The sequence below is a fragment of the Lithobates pipiens genome, unplaced genomic scaffold (genome assembly GCF_037356315.1).
Source record: "Lithobates pipiens isolate NorthernLeopardFrog02 unplaced genomic scaffold, aLitPip1_a1.2 Scaffold_16, whole genome shotgun sequence".
NCBI lineage: Eukaryota > Metazoa > Chordata > Amphibia > Anura > Ranidae > Lithobates > Lithobates pipiens.
In genome coordinates, this window is record NW_027507748.1 from 430,023,926 (window position 1) to 430,045,358 (window position 21,433).

General features: G+C 41.9%; 1 protein-coding gene across 1 annotated transcript; it reads left to right on the forward strand.

Annotated features, from left to right (window-relative positions):
• The first annotated feature begins 1,997 nt into the window (after positions 1-1,997).
• TASL (TLR adaptor interacting with endolysosomal SLC15A4) lies at positions 1,998-19,273 on the forward strand. Its single transcript, XM_077482576.1, has 2 exons — positions 1,998-2,241; positions 18,060-19,273. The coding sequence occupies exon 2, from the start codon at positions 18,062-18,064 to the stop codon at positions 18,959-18,961; it is 900 nt and encodes a 299-aa protein (XP_077338702.1). The 5' UTR covers positions 1,998-2,241; positions 18,060-18,061; the 3' UTR covers positions 18,962-19,273.
• Positions 19,274-21,433: the final 2,160 nt, after the last annotated feature.

Genomic DNA, 21,433 nt, shown 5'->3' on the forward strand with positions numbered 1-21,433 from the left:
ATCAGTTACACTGTCCCTTGACAGGGCACTTGAGGCAGAATAGAGGGAGGAAGGGGAGGACTTCCTTACCTCTCAAGGCCCCCTTTATCCAGACAGTGTTCCTGTTGGCGCGCCGATCACACAAAAAGAGGAGGAGGAAGAGGATTGTTTCAGCATGGAGGTGGAGCCTACCACTCAGCATCAGCAGCAGTCTTCAAGGGATCCTTTACAGTCCCAAGAAACCCATGAACTTGTACGTGGCTTCGGATCATGTCATCCTTAGTGACCCAGTGGACTCCGGACTGAATGCCTCAGCAAAGCTATGCTGCATGGCCTCCCTGATCCTGCAAAGCCTGTGGAAGGATCCTCATATTCGTGGTATCAAGGAGGGGGATCATTACTGTGTTTCCAGAGCCCGGGAGATTACAAATTCCTGGTCCTGGACAATGTGTTGCTGAGGCTTCAGTCAATCACAGAAGGAGCGGTGGAGAAGGTGGCCGTCTGACCTATGCATTCAGACAATTCTTTAGTCCTCAGCCCCAAGGTATGATTGGTTCCAGCAACCATCGCCAGCGTCTGATTTACATGGTGCAGGAATACCTTGGGGCAAGATCAGACTTGGACACCTTTCCCACCGAAAATTCTCTGGGTTACTGGGTCTTGAGGATGGATCACTGGCCAGAGCTTGCACAGTAAGCAATTAAGCTACTGGCCTGTCCTGCATCCAGCGTTCTTTCGGAACGCACATTCAGTGGTGCTGGAGGCTTTGTAACTGATCACAGGGTGCATGTTGTTGGATAATGTGTGGGCTCCATCGGACTGTTTCCGTCAGAATATCCAAAGTTTGAGAGCTTGGCTATAAAATTTTACAACAACATGATCCGATCGGACTTTGTCCAATAGATTGTAGAGAATTCCGATCGGACAAAGTGCCATGCATGCTCAGATCATATTCCGAGACCAAAGCTATTTGCTATTAGCCTAAACGTAGTCCTGTTGTAACTAAATTACATCATCATGTTCTGAACGATCGGATTTTCCAACAACTTTGTCCGACCGTGTGTATGCAACACCAGTTTCGGACAAAATCCTTCGGACAAAATCCGACGGATTTTGTTGTCGGAATGTTCAACCGCGTGTACAAGTGCTAAGAGTTCCTTGTTTCACTAAAAACCCCAAATTTTCAAAATCCAATTGTCATTGGGACAGAAAGCAAGGTGAAATCTTCTGAACAGGTATGCACAGACAGCAAAACAAAGGTTACAGGGGTGATAACCCTTCTCTATGTTTTCCAAAAAGCTTAAAAATTGATTTTTTGGCTGGAGCTACACTTTAAAAATGTACCAGTTCAAAATTACAAACAGATTCTACTTAAGAATAAACCTACAGTCCCTGTCTTGTTTGGATCGTCTGTATACTGCTGTTCGGAGTATATAGGGCCTGGGAGTCCCACGCCTTTCCTTTTTTTAATTTGAGTGCGGGGTTCCCCTTAATATCCATACAAGACCCAAAGGGCCTGTTAATGGACTGGGGGGTTACCCATGCCGTTTTTCTCAACAATTTTCATCCATATTGCCGGGACCCAACATTACATTACACAGCTCAAGCAGTTTTAAATGACTTTTTTGCATTGGTACATATCCCCTGTGGCAGGACCCGAGTCCCCCAACCCTTTTTAGGACAATAACTTGCATATTAGGCTTTAAAATTCACACTTTTGATTTCTCACATTTGAGTCCCATAGACTTTAACAGGGTTCGAAAGTTCGCACAAACTATCGGTCCATTCGCAAGTTCTGGTGCAAACCGAACCGGGGGGGGATGGGGGGTGTTCGGCTCATCCCTATTTGTGAGGGGAGAGAAAAAAAAACAGGAAAAGAAAAATATAAACAGACTAAATAGCAGCTTTAGATGAATATCAGGAAGTTCGATTTTTTTACTACGAAAGAAAAAATTTTTTTTTAACGTATTCATTTCTTTATTTGTGTTTTATTATGCTTTTTCATCCAGGCATGTATGACTGCAATTGTACATAGTGTGAAAGTTCTGCATTCCCCACACCGAAAAAAAGAGGAACTTTATCTCATTGAACATCAATATTAAAATGTGCGCAATGACAACTTCCTTTTCCGTGCTAACAGATCCTCAGAGGGATAGTACAACTATCATCCTGTTCAGAACCCTTGGCTCAGCAAAGAGATAGGCATTCAATATATTTTTCAAGAGCTTCTATTTTCTTGGAATACAAGACGGATATTTCCAGGTAGGAAACTAAATACGTTCTCTAATTCACATACATGGTGTCACTGACAGAGAATTGATTTTTCCAGTGTACATTAATAGTGGCGCCATGTGGGCTGTGGGTGACAACAAGTGCACATGCAATTAGGCTTGGGCTGATTATGACATTTTATTCTTGTTAAGCTGGATACACACTATACAATTTTCTGTAGATTTTTTTCCTTCAGATTTACCAAAACCATATAATATGAGGTCAAACCTTAAGAGTTTCAATTTGTATGCAATCAGGCAGGACCATGCACTAGATGGTTTTGGTAAATCTAAAGGAAATCAGAAAACAAAAGTTGTATAGTGTGTATGGGGTCAAAGATTGCACACTATGTTGACTTCATTAGCAAAATATTGATTTCAGATGAAAGAGTGGTCAGTTGGTGGTCTGGAATCTCTGGATAACAAATTGTATGTGTTCCACAGACAAAATTTTCCCTTGATTGATTGCATTGTAGCTACATTTGTGACAGTTGCCCCCCTTCAGAATTGATACAAAACAAAAACTCATCCTATTCACATTTCTAGTCTCAAACTGATAACATGTATCATTTTACACTGTATTGTTTACATTGGTGTGGGGTACAGACTATAAGAAAATCGGGCGAACGTTCTTCTAGGATTGCCAACTCATCCCTTTAAACCCGAACACATATTAATTACAGTTAAGTTCTGTGGCGGATTAAGTTGGTAATTAAACTCACTTGGTGCCTTATCTGAATTAAATTAGCTAATTAGCCTCAGAACCTGTGTAATTCCAAGGTGTTTGGGTTTAAAGGGATGAGGTGGCAACGCTACGTTCGTCCCATTTTTCTCAATGTTTCACAGCAAATCTGAACTGAGGAAAGAAAATTTGTACAAAAATTCTTGTACGACAAAAGCTCTTTTTGTTGTTTCTGATTATGCGCAGTTTCTCTTTTCTGATTTTTATTGTACAAAACTCGTACGAAAAACGGTACACATTAAACGAAAATCATTAGTTCTGTTCCCATACGAGAAAACTTTTGGGGTTTGTCCTTTCGGGAATTTCTGTCCGAAAATTCGGAATTGGCTGTCGAAAGTTGTTTACACACTATAAGAAAATTGTACGAAAATTTTTTGGATGAAAATGTTCGCCCCGATTTTCTTATAGAGTGTACGTGCCTTTAGGACCCTTTCGCAGGGAGCGGACCAATCGTGTGAAAGGAGCCTAATTTGTCTATTGATCAGTAGGTTATATAAAACTATCTTACTTACGAGTATAATTAATGCTGGCCATAGACTACACAAAAAATCAGACAAACCCATTTTGTAAAATGAACATTTGGCAGTGAGAGCAAACGATAGTGCCATCATGTAATGACTGATGAATCATTCAGTGGACTAAAATGAATCAATTTTTTTGTTTGTTTTTTCTACATATACTTAGTGCAGACAGTTCGGACGGGAAACCCATTATCCTTACAATTTATCGTTGGTTCAGCAAAAAATTGTCCTTCATTTTTTTTCAGTTCAAAAACTTCCCGTTTACCGATTTTTGTGCCCATTGCCTGCCACCCACGGGTATCCACGCCACTCCCCCCGCTGCATTCTTGGAGACACATGGGTTCCAGAAAACAGCAGGGACCAGTGAGATAGCGCAGCATGGGTTGTGCATGCGCAGTAGGGAACCTGGAAGTTCACTTCCTGATTCCCTTACCGAGTATGGCGGCGGTAGCACCTGACAGCTGAGGGACAGATTGGCATCGCGGGCACCCTGAATAGGTAAGTGTCCATATTTAAAGTATTTGCAGTATTTGTAGCTGCCGACTTAAAAAAAAATAATAATTAAAAATGGGGGAACTCCGCTTTAAAGTGGTATTAAACCCAAAGGCAAATATAATATATTATATTGCAGCTTAGATGTGATGGCTGCATTACTTTTCTTTTTTTGGCTTTCTTTCTTCTATTTTCATCTGGGGATTCAGCCAATAAGTCTGCTGCTTTAAAAAGACCAAGCTCTCTTGCAGTTACAGGGATGAGACGGACCATTTAACACTAGCAGGGGTGCTTAACCACTTGCCTACCAGGCATTTTTACCCCCTTCCTGCCCAGACCAATTTTCAGCTTTCAGCACTCTTGCACTTTGAATTACAATTGCTCGGTCATGCAACACTGTACCCAAACAACATTTTTATATTTATTTATTTTCTAACACAAATAGAGCTTTCTTTTGGTGGTATTTAACCACCTGCTTACTGGGCACTTAAACACCCTTCCTGCCCAGACCAATTTTCAGCTTTCGGTGCTCTCACACTTTGAATGACAATTACTCAGTCATGCAACACTGTACCCAAATTAATTTTTTGTCCTTTTTTCCCACAAATAGAGCTTTCTTTTGGTGGTATTTGATCACCTCTGGGGTTTTTATTTTTTGCGCTATAAATGAAAAAAGACCGAAAATTTTGAAAAAAAACGCATATTTGTTTGTTTCTGTGACAGAATTATGCAAATTATTAATTTTTCTTCATAAATTTTGGCCACAATTTATACTGCTACATATCTTTGGTAAAAATAACCTAAATTAGTGGATATTATTTGGTCTTTGTCAAAGTTAGAGAGTCTACAAGCTGTGGTGTGAATCGCACAAAATTGATCACATCTGATGTACTGGTGGCCTATCTCGCTTCTTGTGACCCGAACAAGTCAGGAAAGTACAAATACCCCCCAAATGACCCCTTTTTGGAAAGTAGACATTCCAAGGTATTTAGTAAGAGGCATAGTGAGCTTTTTGATGTTTTCATTTTTTTCCCACAATTCTTTGCAAAATTACGATTTTTCATTTTTTTTTTCTCCACAAAATTGTCATTGTAATAGGTTATTTCTCTCACATGGCATGTGTATACCACAAATGACACCCCCAAAAAATCCTGCTACTCCTCCTGAGTATTACAATATCACATGTGTGGGACTTTTTCACAGCCTGGCCACATAGAGAGGCCCAACATGCAGGTAGCGCCATCATGTGTTCTAGGAACATAAATTACACATCTAACTTGTTGACTATTTATTACACTTTTGAAGCACCAGGACAATGACACGTGACACTGATGACAGATGGCACTGATACGTGGCAATGATGACACTTATACGTGGCACTGATGACACGTGGCACTGATGACAGGTGGCACTAATATGTGGCACCGATGACAGATGGCACTAATATGTGGCACTGATGACACTTGGCACTAATACATGGCACTAATACGTGGCACTGAAGACACGTGGCACTAATACGTGGCACTGATGACAGATGGCACTAATACGTGGCACTAATACGTGCCACCGATAACAGATGGCACTAATACATGGCACCGATGACGCGTGACACTGATGACAGATGGCACTGATAAGTGGCATTGATGACACGTGACACTGACAACAGATGGCACGTGACACTGACAGGTGGCACTGATGACAAATGGCACTGATACATGGCACTGATGACACGTGGCACTGATGACAGATGGCACTTATACGTGGCACTGATGACAGATGGCACTGGGGGCAGATGGCACTGGGGGCAGGTAGCACTGGGGGCAGGTAGCACTGGGGGCAGGTAGCACTGGGGTGGATGGCACTGGGGCGGATGGCACTGGGGCGGATGGCACTGGGGGAGGATGGCACTTTTTTAAACTTTTTTTTTTACATTTATTTTTTTAAATCAAATCAAAGCAAAGCAGTGGCACTGGGGGCAGGTAGCACTGGGGGCAGGTAGCACTGGGGTGGATGGCACTGGGGTGGATGGCACTGGGGCGGATGGCACTGGGGCAGGATGGCACTGGGGGAGGATGGCACTGGGGGAGGATGGCACTTTTTTAAACTTTTTTTTTACATTTTTTTTTTTTAAATCAAATCAAAGCAAAGCAGAACGGCTGCCGCTGCAGCCGTTCATCTCTCCCCTCTCACACTCTGTCTGTGTGAGGAGGGAGAGCGGTGCTGAGAGATGATCTCATATGTTTACATATGAGATCATCTCCCATTGGACACGCCGATCGCGCTGTAAACGGCCGCTGTGATTGGCCGTTTACAGCGATCTGTGTTTGCCTGTCCTCGGGGGACACGGCAAACACAGAACTTCCCCGATGCGCGCCCGTGGCGGCGCGCATTGCGGAAGTAAACATTAGGCCGTCCAGGGACGGCCACCCGGACAAAAGCGCCTGCTCTACGGCCGTCATTCGGCTATAGGGCGGGCGCAAGGTGGTTAATCACCACTGGGTTTTAGTTTTTTTCTTGCTAAATAAATGAAAATAGACTGAAAGTTTTGAAAAAAAAAAAAGAAAACTTTTTCATAGTTTGTTATACAAGTTTTCAAACAGGTAATTTTTCTCCTTCAATTAGGTGCACTGATGAGGCTGCACTGATGGGCATTAATAGGCACTGATAGGCTACACTGATGAGACTGCACTAGTGGGCACTGATACGGAGGCACAGATGAGGTGGCACTGATAGGCAGCATTGATGGGTGGAACTGATAGGTGACACTGATGAGGAGGCACTGATGGGCACTGGTAGGCGGAACTGATAGGTGACACTTATGAGGAGGCACTGATGGGCACTGGTAGGTGAAACTGATAGGTGACACTGATGAGGAAGCACTGATGGGCACTGATAGGTGGCACTGATGGGTACTGGTAGGGAGCACCGATGAGCACTGGTAGGTGGCACTGATAGGTGACACTGATGAGGAGGTGATTGGCAGCAGTAGTGGGCACTGTTGGAACTGCGCTGATAATCAGGACATGTCCCTTTTACACAAGTCGGTTATCAGCTCTCTTCTCCTCTCCTCATGCTGTCAGCCGATAACCGGCTTCTGTTTACATTGTGATCAGCTGTGATTGGACACAGCTGATCACCTGGTAAAGAGCCACTGATTGGCTCTTTACCTCAAACTGTGATTAGCAGTGTCCGGAGGACTCTGTGATCACAGAGCGCGCTGCATATGACATCCTCCCAGAACTTGCTAGCCGCGGCGTAGCTGTCATTTGGATATAGCACATTCGGCAAGTGGTTAAAATGATCAGCTTTTATTTTTTTATGGAAAAACTTTATCCCAAAGGAAAAAACTGTTTGCTGTAACTGATTATAAAGTATTAGCTGGAGTTTGGCTTCAGTTTGTTAGTGTATTGAAATCCGCTAGTACATTTAACACTCCCCTGCCCCCATCTGCCCCCTGTACTCCTCCATCCAGTGTGGTGTCTTTATACTATAGAATGCGTGTTACTGGCCAAATCAGGGGAAAAAGCCAAAAAAAGAAAACGAATGCAGACAGCACATTTCATGATTGGTAAGCTGCAATATATTACATTTTTGTTTTTTGGTTTAACACCACTTTTATACAGAAGGACGGTTTTACTGTTTTTGTTTTTGTTTTTTGTTTTTAGTGCTTAGGACCAATCAACATTTTTTGATGTTCCTTATAACACAATATTATTTCAACTTTTGATATCAGTTTTATCTTAAGGGATCCCACTTATTTGCATGGGCTGCCTAATTCACCCCAATGAACAACACATTGGGTCTTTAGTATATTTTAAGGTGTAAAGCAACGCAATAAAAGCCATTGCAGTACTGCACGTTCTGGTGCGCTGCAACCCAGGTGCATTGTAAATTTGCTTTGGGGTGGCATTCACAATGAATGGCACCGCAGCGAACCAACCTCTGTAATATGGATTACCACAACCTTCTGATTTCCCATGATAACAGACATTTCAAACTAATGTAGTACTACACAAAAAGAAAACCCCAACTAAAGAAATGTAGGACTTTAACAGTACACAAAAACAATCGTAAAGAAAAAAGTATATAAAATGTAGGATATTTATTATTACAAATATTAAAACATTGTAAATATATTAAAATACTTTGATCACATAAATGGTAGTTTCATACAGATAGCCAGTGAATATACATATCACATATGCAGAGATGTTTTTTGTGGGGATTTTTGAGGGTGCCAATCAACATTTACAACAAAGAGGTTATATAAAAATAACATTTTATTAACACAAAAATATAAACAGTTAAAAAGTTATTTTTTACTAAACAAACATAGAACGCATAAACAACTTGTCTTAAGATGTGCCAAGAAAGATATTGTCTTATCACATAAGAAGTAACGATTTGGTTGTTTTCCCGACATGTTTCGCCACCATGGGTTTTCTCGGGGGATATATGTTATTAAAGCAAGATGTAAATCACTATGTGAAAAACAAAACATAATATAATATAAGACAACATCTTTCTTGGTGGCACATCTTAAAGACACGTTGTTTCTTGAGTAACAAAGAACTTTTTAACTGTTTATATTTTTGTGTTAATAAAATGTTATTTTTTATATAACCTCTTTGTGCTTTAAATGTTGATTGGCACCCTCAACAAGCCCCCCCCCCCCAAAGAAAAACTCTGCATTTGTCCACTATTCCGGGATGTTGGTACCTTTTTGAACTTGTCACAAATCCATATCATCATCCCCCCTACTTATACATATCAAATATTGTTCTCTTCATCATTCATAACAAATTAAGATGCTGAGTTGCTTTCTAAGGCTTTGACACCTTTCAGAGGTCAATAGCCTGCTTCATCAGGAAGACAAGCATAATGAAACTTTGTTTACGAATATATATCACTTCTTTTCTTATACAAAGCATACCAAAAAATATGACAGTAAATCTATTGAATAAACAACATCACCCTTCCTATAAATCAGCCCTCAAAAATTCCACTCGCCTGCTCGCATTTTGCGAGTGGATTTTGAGGGCTGACGAGCTATGTCTGCCTGGGAACAGGGGGAGAGCACCGCCAGCAGGTGGGTTGTATAGGAGTCCTCCTCCCAGCGCTCACAGAGTGGAAGAGAGGGGGCAACTGGTGGCGAGTAACCCTTAAGGCCTGGCTATTAGCTCAGGACTCACATTTTTGAGCCCTGCTATAAATATTCACCAGGACAATACTTCAAAATAATATATAGGTGTCACCAGAAAAGGAATTGAGGGGGGGACATTACTAACAGAGCATTACTAACAGAAAATCTCACACCTCTTTAGTCTACCCAAATTAAAATTTGGATGAAAGTCAGTTTAAACCCCTACATGGTTTTATTGTTGAAAGAGATGCAAAAAAATCTGTCACAATTGTTTGCACAAGACTGACTGCGTGTGGTTGTCCTAAAAAGCAGGTCTCATTGAATACTTCTCGCATAAGTTTGAAGCGTCGTAGAACAAAGACCATGAATAGATTATGGTGAGTGTCATGATACACAGCATGTAAGTAGATCTTCAAATAATATAGCCGCTGGGGTTATTTTAAAGGGTGAAACTAGCATGCACTTCACAGTCACCCTTTCGAAAGCTCTACTTCCCAATTTATGTGGTTACATGAAAGTGTACAGGTGGCACAGAAATGCACAGCTATGCTTTTTTGATGAAGTGAAACAATATTAACTGTCTAAGGGATTTTTTGAGAGTATTTACATGTGGTTTACAGTTTTGTGACATTATTTGCATGTCATATAATGAAAGCGAGTAAGTAAGCAAGTGGTGACCCAGCGCTTAGACTCCATGAGTGAGTACATTAACCCCCTCCATGTGCCATATTACAATTACCATTGTAAATTATTTCACCCCCCCCCCACCCCCAAAGCATTAACCACCTTACATGTAAGACAAGGTGTTAACTCATTAACATAGCAATGCCTGCCATAGCTCATTAACATAACAATGCCCATCATAGCTCTTTAACATAACAATGCCCACAGTAGCTCATTAACATATAACACTGCCTTAGCTAAGTAAGTGATCACTCACTTTGCAGTGCACTGAGCTGGCTACAAGTCCATCTTGTTTTCAATCCTGCACGCCTCTGAATTGTGACGTCACACCAGCCGGGACTAGGAAGCTCTTGTCGGGTAGAGATCACTCCGCCTGACAGGGAAGTGAAGTGACGCTCACACCGCTCTGCTGCAACTCTGGCAGCATGTAGCAGCAGCCTGTGTCACATCAATTACAGACCCCCATAGTGACCCACTGGCCCCCTCTAAATGAACTGATGGGAGCCAAGGGAAGTAGCAATAAAGTCCCAGCTGCATTTAGATGCCTCATGCAAATCTGGTGAGGTGGCGGAGAGAGAAAGCCTTGGAGTAAGTACTATTTTCTGGGAGTGGGCAATTGCCCCGTTGCCCCCCCCCCCCCTGGATCCACCCCTGTGCTGAATGTTGGCCGGTTTCTATTGAACTGGCTGATGCCACCCGACATTCAGCCCATGTATACTAGGCTTTAAAGTCCACCAAGGACTTATGAGTTAATTGTAACATTTGTTGCATAAGGGTAATGACTGAAATGTTGTGTGTCCCATTCACACTGCAACACAGCCCGGAGTTGTGGTGCAGTAAGTTGCATTAAACCATGGCACACAGGTAGACGCCACCATCCAGCTGTGCAGAGATATAAAAATGAAGTGTCACTTTGTGCACCTGAAATAAAGCTAACAAAAATCAATGAAACTATATGATGCGCTGAAAAGCACATCACGACGCTCCCTCATCACTACAGCCGAAACTGATAGCTGCCCGCGTGATAAAGCTGAGGGACAGTGTGAACCTGTCCTAAAGCAGGCACAAAGGTCCCTCTTCCCAAAGACTGCTCTTTAATTTTATAAGTTCAAGTATTTTTGAAAAATTATACAGGAAATGTACTCATGCAGGCTAGTAAAGTTGAGGCTGGCTCATACACATGTAACAGCAGAATAATTTTTGGCAGTATGGGCAGCAGGCAGGGGCGGACTGATCATTTGGGCACTCGGGCACTGCCCGAGGGCCCCATACCACTAAGGGGCCCCATCAGGGTTGCCAGCCTCAATAAAACCAGGGACAGTATGTAAAAATCTGTGTTTTTTTTTTAAATCCCAAGATTAAAGCTGCCCCGCCTCTCCAGTACCTTTTTCAGTGTGTGTATGTGTGTATACTGTGTGTGTATATTGTGTGTCTGTGTGTGTATTCTGTATGTGTGTTTCTGTGTCTGTATAATGTGTGGCCCCATAATCTCCTATTGCCCAGGGGCTCCATAATCCTCTCCTATTGCCCGGGGGCCCCATAATCTCCTATTGCCCAGGGGCCCCATGAGTTGTCAGTCCGCCCCTGGCAGCAGGAGAAGAAATACGTTTTTGATCCCCAAGCAAAACATTACTTAGTACTTGGTGGAGAAACCCTTGTTGGCAAGCACAGAGGTAAGAAAATTATTGTAGTTGGTTACCAGGTTTGCACACATCTCAGGATGGATTTGGTCCACTCTTCTTTACAGATCTTCTCTAAATCCATAAGGCTGCTTGGCAACTTGAAGTTTCAGCTCCCCCCTTAAATTTTCTATAGGATTAAGGTCTGGACCACTCCATGACCTTAATGTGCTTCTTCTTCAGCCACTTCTTTGTTGCCTTGGAGGTATGTTTTGGGTCATTGTCATGCTGGAAACCCATCCACGACCCATCTTCAGTGTTCTGACTGAGGGAAGAAGGTTCTCATCCAGGATTTTAATGGCCCCTCCATTGCCCCCTCAATGGGGCAATGTCCGCCTGTACCTTTAGCAGAGAAACAGCCCCAAAGCATAATGTTTCTACCTCCGTGTTTGACTGTAGGGATGGTGTTTTTAGGGTGATAGTCAGCATTTTTCTTCCTCCAAACATGGCGATCAGAGTTAATGCCAAAGAGCTAAATTTTGTCCTCATTTGACCACAGCACTCTTTCCCAATCCTTCTCTGAATCATTTAGATATTCATTGGCAAACATCAGATGGGTCTGTACATGTGCCTTCTTGAGGAGGGGGACCTGCGCTGCAGGATTTCAATTGATGGCGGCGTATTGTGTTACCAATGGTTTGTTTGGTGACTGTAGTTCCAACTGCCTTGAGATCATTCACAAGCTCCTCCCATGTAGTTCTGGGCCGATCCCTCACTTTTCTCATGATCATCCTTACCCCATGAGGCAAAATCTTGCATGGAGCTCCAGACCGAGGATTATTGATAGTTATTTTGTATTTTTTTCCATTTGTGAATAATTGCTCCTACAGTTTTCTCCTTCTCACAAAGCGTCTTGCTGATGGTCTTATAGCCCATTCCAGCCTTGTGCAGGTCTACAATCTTGTTTCTGACGTCCTCTGACAGCTCTTTGGTCTTGCCAATGATTGTGAGGTTTAAATGGAAGAGAGAGATTCTATAAACAGGTGCTCTCTTATACACATAGGGGGTTATTTACTAAAGGAAAATCCACTTTGCACGGCAAGTGCACTTGGAAGTGCAGTCACTGTAGATCCGAGGGGGACATGCAAGGAAAATAAAAAACAGCATTTTAGCTTGCACGTGGTTGGATGATAATATCAGCAGAGCTTCCACTCATTTCAGATCTACCCCTTAGATTTAGAGCGACTGCACTTTCAAGTGCACTTTCAGTGCAAAGTGGATTTGCCTTTTGTAAATAACCCCCAAAAGGAGTTGTCATTAGGAGCACCTTCTTAAATTGACAAGACATAATGTTGGTTGGTAGGGGATCAAATACTTATTTTACTCACTGAACTGAAACTCAATTTATAACATTTGTATCGTGATTTTTCTGGATTTTTGGTTGATATTCTGCCTCTAGCATTTAAAATACACTTATGATAAAAAAAATTATAGACCCTTTGTTAGTGGGAATACTTAGAAAATCTACAGGGGATCAAATTATTATTTTCCCCATTGTATAAAAAATAAAAATAAATGGGCAGGCTCGATGGACCACTCTGCCTTTTTTATACCACCTCTTTTCTATGTTTATGTTTTTTAAGTGCTATCCACTGTCCACTGCTTGGATAGATTAGAGATTTAATTGTCCATAGGGGTAAATGCACATGGGGTTTTAACCACCTCAATACAGTGCAGTTACACCCCCTTCCTGACCAGACCAATTTTCAGCTTTCAGAGCTCTCACAGTTTGAATGACAATTACTCAGTCATCCAACACTGTATCCATATGAAACTTGCGTCCTTTTTTCCACACAAATAGAGCTTTCTTTTAGCGGTATTTAATCACTAGTGGGTTTTTTATTATTTGTGCTATAAATAAAATAAAACGTAAATTTTGTGAAAAAAATGCCTTTTTCTTTGTTTCTGTCATAAATTTTTGCTAATTAGTAATTTTTCTTCATAAATTTTGGCCAAAATGTATACTGCTACATATCTTTGGTAAAAATAACTCACATTAGTATATATTATTTGGTCTTTGTGAAAGTTATAGAGTCTACAAACTATGGTGCCAATCACTGAAAATTGATCACTTCTGATCAGGCCTTCAGTACATCAGGTGTACCTCATTTCTTGAGACACTAACAAGTCAGAAAAGTACAAATACCCCCCAAATGACCCCTTTTTACAAAGTAGACATTCCAAGGTATTAAGTAAGTAGCATGGTGAGTTTTTTTAAGTTGTCATTTTTCCCCACAATTCTTTGCAAAATGAAGATTTTTTTTTATTATTATTTTTTTTTACAAAATTGTCATATTATCAGGTTATTTCTCACACACAGCATATGCATACAACAAATTACACCCCAAAATACATTCTGCTACTCTTCCCGAGTAGGACGATACCAAATGTGTGAGACTTTTACACAGCATGGCCACATACAGAGCACTAACATTGATGTAGTACCTTCAGACGTTCTACGAGCAAAAATTACGCATCTCATTTCTCAACCACCTATTACACTTTTGAAGGCCCTGGAGTACCAGGACAATGGAATTTCCCATAAAATGACCCCATTTTGGAAAGCAAACACCCCAACGTATAATCTGTGAGGCATAATGAGTCTTTTGAATGGTTAATTTTTTCCAGAAGTTTTTGGAATATGTGGAAAAAAATTAAAACGCATTTTTTTTTTTTACACAAAATTGTCAATTTATAAGATATTTCTAACACATAGCATGTATATAGCAAAAATTACACCCCAAAATACATTCTGCTACTCCTCCCGAGTATAGCGATACCACATGTGTAGGCCTTTTACACAGCGTGTTCACATAGAGAGGCCGAACATTGAAGTAGTACGTTCAGGCGTTCTAGGAGCATAAATTACACATCTCATTTCATTCCTACCCATCACACTTTTGAAGGTCCTGGACCACCAGGACAGTGCCATTACCCACAAAATGACCCAATTTTGGAAAGCAAACACCCCAACGTATATTCTATGAGACATGGGCTGCAAATAGGTACTCGGGTACTCTGATGGGCTGGAGATAGGTACTCTGGTACTCTGATGGCCTGGTGACAGGTACTCGGGTACTCTGATGGCCTAGTGACAGGTACTCGGGTACTCTGATGGCCTGGTGACAGGTACTTGGGTACTCTGATGGCCTAGTGACAGGTACTCGGGTACTCTGATGGCCTGGTGACAGGTACTCGGGTACTCTGATGGCCTGGTGACAGGTACTCGGGTACTCTTATGGCCTGGTGACAGGTACTTGGGTACTCTGATGGCCTGGTGACAGGTACTCGGGTACTCTGATGGCCTGGTGACAAGTACTCAGGTACTCTGATGGCCTGGTGACAGGTACTCTGATGGTTTGGTGACTGGTATTTGGGTACTCTGAAGGGCGGTGACGGGTACTCAGATGAACTGTGACAGGTACTCGGGTACTCAGATGAACTGTGACAGGTACTCGGGTACTCAGATGAACAGTGACAGGTACTCGGGTACTCAGATGGACTGTGACAGGTACTCTGGTACACGGACTGTGACAGGTACTCGGGTACTCAGATGGACTGGAACAGGTACTCGGGTACTCAGATGGGCTGTGACAGGTACTCGGGTACCCTGATGGACTGTGACAGGTACTCGGTACTCTAATGGACTGCGACAGATACTCGGGTACCCTGATGGACTGTGACAGGTACTCGGTACTCTAATGGACAGTGACAGGTACTCGGTACTCTAATGGACTGTGACAGGTACTCGGGTACCCTAAAGGACCGTGACAGGTACTTGAGTACCCTGATGGACCGTGACAGGTACTCGGGTACCCTGATGGGCCGTGACAGGTACTCGGGTACCCTGATGGGCCGTGACAGGTACTCGGGTACCCTGATGGGCCGTGACAGGTACTCGGGTACTCTGATGTGCTGTGACAGGTACTCGGGTACTCTGATGTGCTGTGACAGGTACTCGGGTACTCTGATGTTCCGTGACAGGTACTCGGGTACTCTGATGGGCTGGGACAGGTACTCGGGTACTCTGATGAGCTGTGACAGGTACTCGGGTACTCTGATGGGCTGTGACAGGTACTCAGGTACTCTGATGGGCTGTGACAGGTACTCTGATGGGCTGTGACAGGTACTCGGGTACTCTGATGGGCTGTGACAGGTACTCGGGTACTCTGATGGGCTGTGACAGGTACTCAGGTACTCTGATGAGCTGTGACAGGTACTCTGATGGGCTGTGACAGGTACTCAAATACTCTGATGGACTGTGACAGGTACTCTGATGGACTGTGATTAACAGGTACTATGAGGGGTGGTGACAGGTCCTCTTTATTGGGGGGGGCAGGCAGGCAGGCAATCAGTGTGATTGGTGTACACTAGGCGGTAACGAGATGTTACCGCAATCTCCTCCTCACACACGATCGGTGTGTGAGGAGGAGAACAACCCGGTAACATCTCGTTACCGCGGTTTGTTTACATTTTAGTGATCGGCTGTGAAAGGATCACAGCCGATCACGTGGGTAAACAGCCGGCCAATGGCTGTTTACCAGCGTCGGTGACGAGCAGTGTTCCCGGGGAACATGCCGCCAGCGTCATGCACGCGCAGCGCGCTCAAGATCGCGCACATGCGCCGTGCACAGTCGGGGTGTGACCATCTGTGATCGCCCGTGACTTAATCACGGCCGATCACATGGTAAACAGCCATAACCAATGGCTGTTCACCCCCTTCGGTGGCGAGTGGTGTCTCCGTGACATGCTGCCACCGAAGAAACAGGGATGCGCGCGCACGATCGCGCGCATTCCCTGTTTAAACGGGAGGCCGTCATATGACGGCCTCCCGCCACAATAGGTGCGCCGCCTGGCCGTCATTTGACGGCCGGCGGTCAGCATCTAGTTAAAGGGCCAGTCAACCCAAAACTGATAATAAAGTAAATCTGTCACTTATTAAAGTTTATTAAGCATGCCATATGTACAAAAAAAAAGGAATAGTTTTACTCACTGAACTGCAACTCAATTTATAACATTTGTATCATGTGTTTTATTCTGGATTTCTGGTTGATATTCTGTCTATATCATTTGAAATACACCTAATAAAAATGAATAACCCTTCGTTTCTTTGTAAGTGGGCAAACTTAAAAAATCTGCAGGGGATTAAATAATAATTTTCGTTTTTTTCGTCAACTTTTTTTTGTCTGATTATAGATCTGCGTTTGTTCCAAGCATGTTTGAAGCCATTTACTGTTGACTGTCTCACTACCCCTGCTGGAAGCCTATTACAAACATCAACTACCCTTTGAGTAAAATAATATTTTCTCAGACAAGTTTTGAACTTTCCTCCAGTTAGTTTGAGGTCATGTCTCTGTGTTCTTGATTTTGGTTTCATATGGAAAATACTGTCCTCCTGAACCTCATTCACCCCTTGATGTATTTGAAGGTTTCAGTCATGTCTCCCTTTTTCCTTCTTTTCTCCAGGCTATACATATTAAGTTCTGAATGTCGTTCTTGACATGTTTGATCCCCCAGACCTTTCACCATTTTTGTTACGCGTCTCTGGACTCGTTCTAGCTTATCAATTTCTTTCTGTAAGTGAGGTCTCCAGAACCGCACACAGTTTCTAAATAAGGTCTCATTAAAGATCTATATAGAGGAATCGGGACCTCCTTCCTTCTACACATGTGCACAATGGAAAAATGTATATAGTTTTGGATATATTGATTATGTTACTAATTTTGTTTAGTTTTAATGATGACAGCTGAAAAATCGGTTGTTAAGGACGCGGCTGCCGGCTTCCCGACCCGCTGCTTAACAACCAGCTATTCCTCACACAGAATTAGAATCGGTTGATCATTTTTCGACCAATCTGAATTCTAATCTTTCTGCAAATTTGGAATTTGTTAGAATACGAATAAATGAAATTACTTTTAATGAATTTCAATGAATCATCTGAAATAAGTACCCCCAAATCTTTTTCCTCTCTAATGCTTTAAAACTGACATCAGAAATTGACTTTTTTTATAACATCTTTCTGGCTGATGGATTCAAAGTGCTGCAATTAGATGGATACAAAACCGTACGCTTACATATCTAAATAGTTACATAGTAAGGTTGAATAAAGCCACCAGTCCATCCATTTCAACCTGAGTGAGTGTCTACAACTGTCCCTATCCCTGTACATTGCACACTCACATCGTCCCTAGCTTCAAGGAGCCCACAATCCAAGGTCCCCAACTCACATTCATATACTAGGGCTAATTTTGGACAGAAGCCAATTAACCTACCTGCATGTCTTTGAGGTGTGGGAGGAAACCGGAGTACCTGGAGGAAGCCCACGCAGGCACAGGGAGAACATGCAAACTCCAGGCAGGTAGTGTCGTGTTTGGGATACGAAATGTGGCGGTCTGTGTGAGCAAGATCGGATTTTAAGTTCCTAACAATTGCCATAAAAGTAGACAGGTGTTTTAGATGTACAGTAATTAAGAAATAACAGAACTTTTGAGATGACTCTTTTGTTATTATGGATTGCAGAGATTTATGAATCCTATTTCTTTATTGCAGATATGCTATCTGAGGGATACCTCTACAAAATTCAGTCATGGTATGAAGATGGCATAGCAAAACTGCATTCAGAGGAGGTGACGGCGACTAGAGAAAGAAAAGAACTGGCCGGGGTATGCACTCTAAATTATACAGTTGCATATGAGACAGGAAGCAGAAGAATTTTTAGGAGATATGGGTCTGTTGAACAAAAAGCTCTAGAAAGACAAGGGAAAGATACTGTCCAAAGTGCCATGGAGACACAGTTGTTGCAAGAAACTGAAAATCCTGTATATGAAACGGATCAATCATTTCCTGGCAGTGTAAGTGCAAACTCACAGTCTAATAAAGATACATATCTGGTGCCATCATCCTGTAAAAATATCTGTAGAGACTATAATGACTTGCATGTAGCTGGGGATCAGGTCATGGCTATAAACTCAGCAATGACTGACTTCACTTGTGAACCCAGCTTTGAATTTGGTGAAGGGCCATTTCTTCAATCTTCTCAGATTCCCTCAACTATGGATTCTCTATGTGTAGCAACAAATGATTTGCCGCGTAAGCTTTCTAAGCACGATTCCTCCTGCTGGAAAGTGAGCAGCACTAAAGACAAGAGCATCATGAACCAAGAGCAACCCTTGTCCAATTCCATACTCAACGAATACTTGGAGAGGAAAGTCATTGAACTCTACAAGCAGTACATGATGGACATGAGCTGCAGTACATCTGCTCATATTATGGCCTCAGAGCTCATCATGAACAATGTGCAGCAGATCAGTATGCAGCTTTCACGAGAACAAAATATGGAAACCAACAAAGCTAAAGACATGGTCATCAGTTATCTGCTCAGGCTTGCAAGTGAAAAACAATCTAACTGTATCAGTACTCCTGATCTGCAGATATCATCTAATTTAGCCTAATCACAGGCATATACATGGGTTGGCAGTTACATGCAGATATCAGATTTGTGTAAAGATACACATGCTTACATTGCTCTAGTGTGTATTGTACATGGCATGGGGTATGCCATTTGAGGTGATCCTGTGGGGAAGAATGTTTTTCATCATCTTTTGGTTCCTGCAAATATTTTATAGCGTGTCCCCACTACATATATGGCACAACAATGTGAACTGTACTGTGTGTCAGACTTTAAGGGCATGTTTATGGTTAATTTTCTTATTTCTTTTCCTCTGGCTCTCTCTTCTTTTAGAATAAAGAACTGGTCCTGCAAATGTATGTCAATTGTCTTCAATGCATGCTGTTATATTTAACTGAAAAATATTTTTGGCAACTGTTTATTGTCCATGCCTATTCTAGCACTAATTTTGCACTTCAGAGGTTTATATTTAACTGATGAAGGCCCTGACGAAGGTGAGCTACCGGTAGTCTAAAAATTTGAATCTAAATAAAGAACTCTTTTCAGTTTACATCATATCTAAGTCCTGTAAGCCTCTTTGTCTCTCCTTAGCATACAACAGGTTACCCTCAAGACCACCTCTTCCTAGTGAAATGCAAGTCACCCCATTCTTCTTTTTTGGCCATGCTCTAGGCCACCTGATGTGCATATCTGCAATTTAATTTAATAACTGTAATCATTTCAGAAGAAAAAAATGCAAACAATAATTATAGTTTAGAGTAGAATTGTTAAATCGAGGAAACATAGAATATCACATAACCAAAAAATCAGCAAGATTGTATAGTGCCTTGCAAAAGTATTCACCCCCCCCTAGCTTTTTAGCTATTTTGTTACATTACAGGCTTTAGTTCAATGTTTTTTTTTAATCGGAATTATATGTGATGGATCAGAACACAATAGTCTAAGTTGGTGAAGTAAAATTAGAAAAATATATACATTTATATAAACTATTAAACTATTTTTACATAAACTATTTTTCAGAAATAAAAAACTGATAATTGGCATGTGCGTATGTATTCCCCCCCCCCCCCTTTGTAATGAAGCCTATAAAAAGCTCTGGTGCAACTAATTACCTTCAGAAGTCACATAATTAGTGAAAGGATGTCCACCTGTGTGCAATATAAGTGTCACATGATCTGTCCTTACATATACACACCTTTTTGAAAGGCCCCAGAGACTCCAACACCTGAGCAAGAGGCACCACTAACCAAACACTGCCATGAAGACCAATGAACTCTCCAAACAAGTAGGGGACAATGTTATTGAGAAGTACAAGTCAGGGTTAGGCTATAAAAAAATATCCAAATCTTTGATGATTCCTATGAGCACCATCAAATCTATCATAACTAAATGGAAAGAACATGGCACAACAGGAAACCTGCCAAGAGACGGCCACACACCAAAAGTCACGCACCAGGCAAAGAGGGCATTAATCAGAGAGGCAGCACAGAGACCTAATGTAACCCACAGCAGAGACAGGAGTATCTGTACATAGGACAACAATAACCGTACGCTCCATAGAGTTGGACTTTATGGCAGAGTTGCCAGAAGAAAGGCATTACTTTCAGCAAAAAACAAAATGGCACGTTTTGAGTTTGTGAAAAGGCATGTGGGAAACTCCTAAAATGTATGGAGGAAGGTGCTCTGGTCTGATGAGACTAAAATTTTACTTTTTGACCATCAAAGAAAATGCAATGTCTGGCGCAAACCCAACACATCACATCACCCAAAGAAAACCATCCCCACAGTGAAACATGGTGGTGGCAGCATCGTGCTGTGGGGATGTTTTTCAGCAGACAGGACAGAGCTTCTGCATCGTTTGGACAAGTTTTTTTTTTTTCTGGTACTCATATAAGTAAATGACACTGTCGTGGTTCTGGCCCATTAAGCTTTATTTGTCCATGAGCCTGTGTTATTGTTCAGTAGACATGTGCGCCCTCAATAAATTTGTTTCGTTTCGTTCCGTTCCATTTTGTATTAGAATTAATTAGTATTTCGCAATTCTTGTCCGAAATTTCGTATGAAATACGAAGTTTCGCAGGGTTCGTTAACTTTTTCTTAACAATTACGAATGTTCGTTATTATGAATTTATGATTATTAGGGGCTCCCTCCATCCCTGTGCTGTGCTGACTTTCTGGGTTTTTAACTTTTAGGTTTGTTAACTTTTCGTAACAATTACGAATGTTCGTTAGGAATTTCTTACAAAATTTGTAAGCATAGCAATTCGTATTTCGGATCCTCCTGAATGTACGAATTTACGGAAATTTCGTACAAATTTTTGATTCGTACGAAACTAATCGCACATGTCTATATGTTCAGTGGAGTAGTGATATTCTTTAGAAAACCAGGGAAATCCTTTCTTCTTTGCATACTTTTCCAAAGCAACCAAACATCATATTCTTTTACCTGTTACTTTTGCACTCCAAAAAGTTCAAACAAGTATGTTTGCATTGGGTCGTCTATTATGCCTAATGC

Coding starts and splice junctions, on each gene's coding strand:
- TASL (XM_077482576.1), top strand. CDS start 18,062: ATGCTATCTGAGGGATACCTCTACAAAATTCAGTCATGGTATGAAGAT.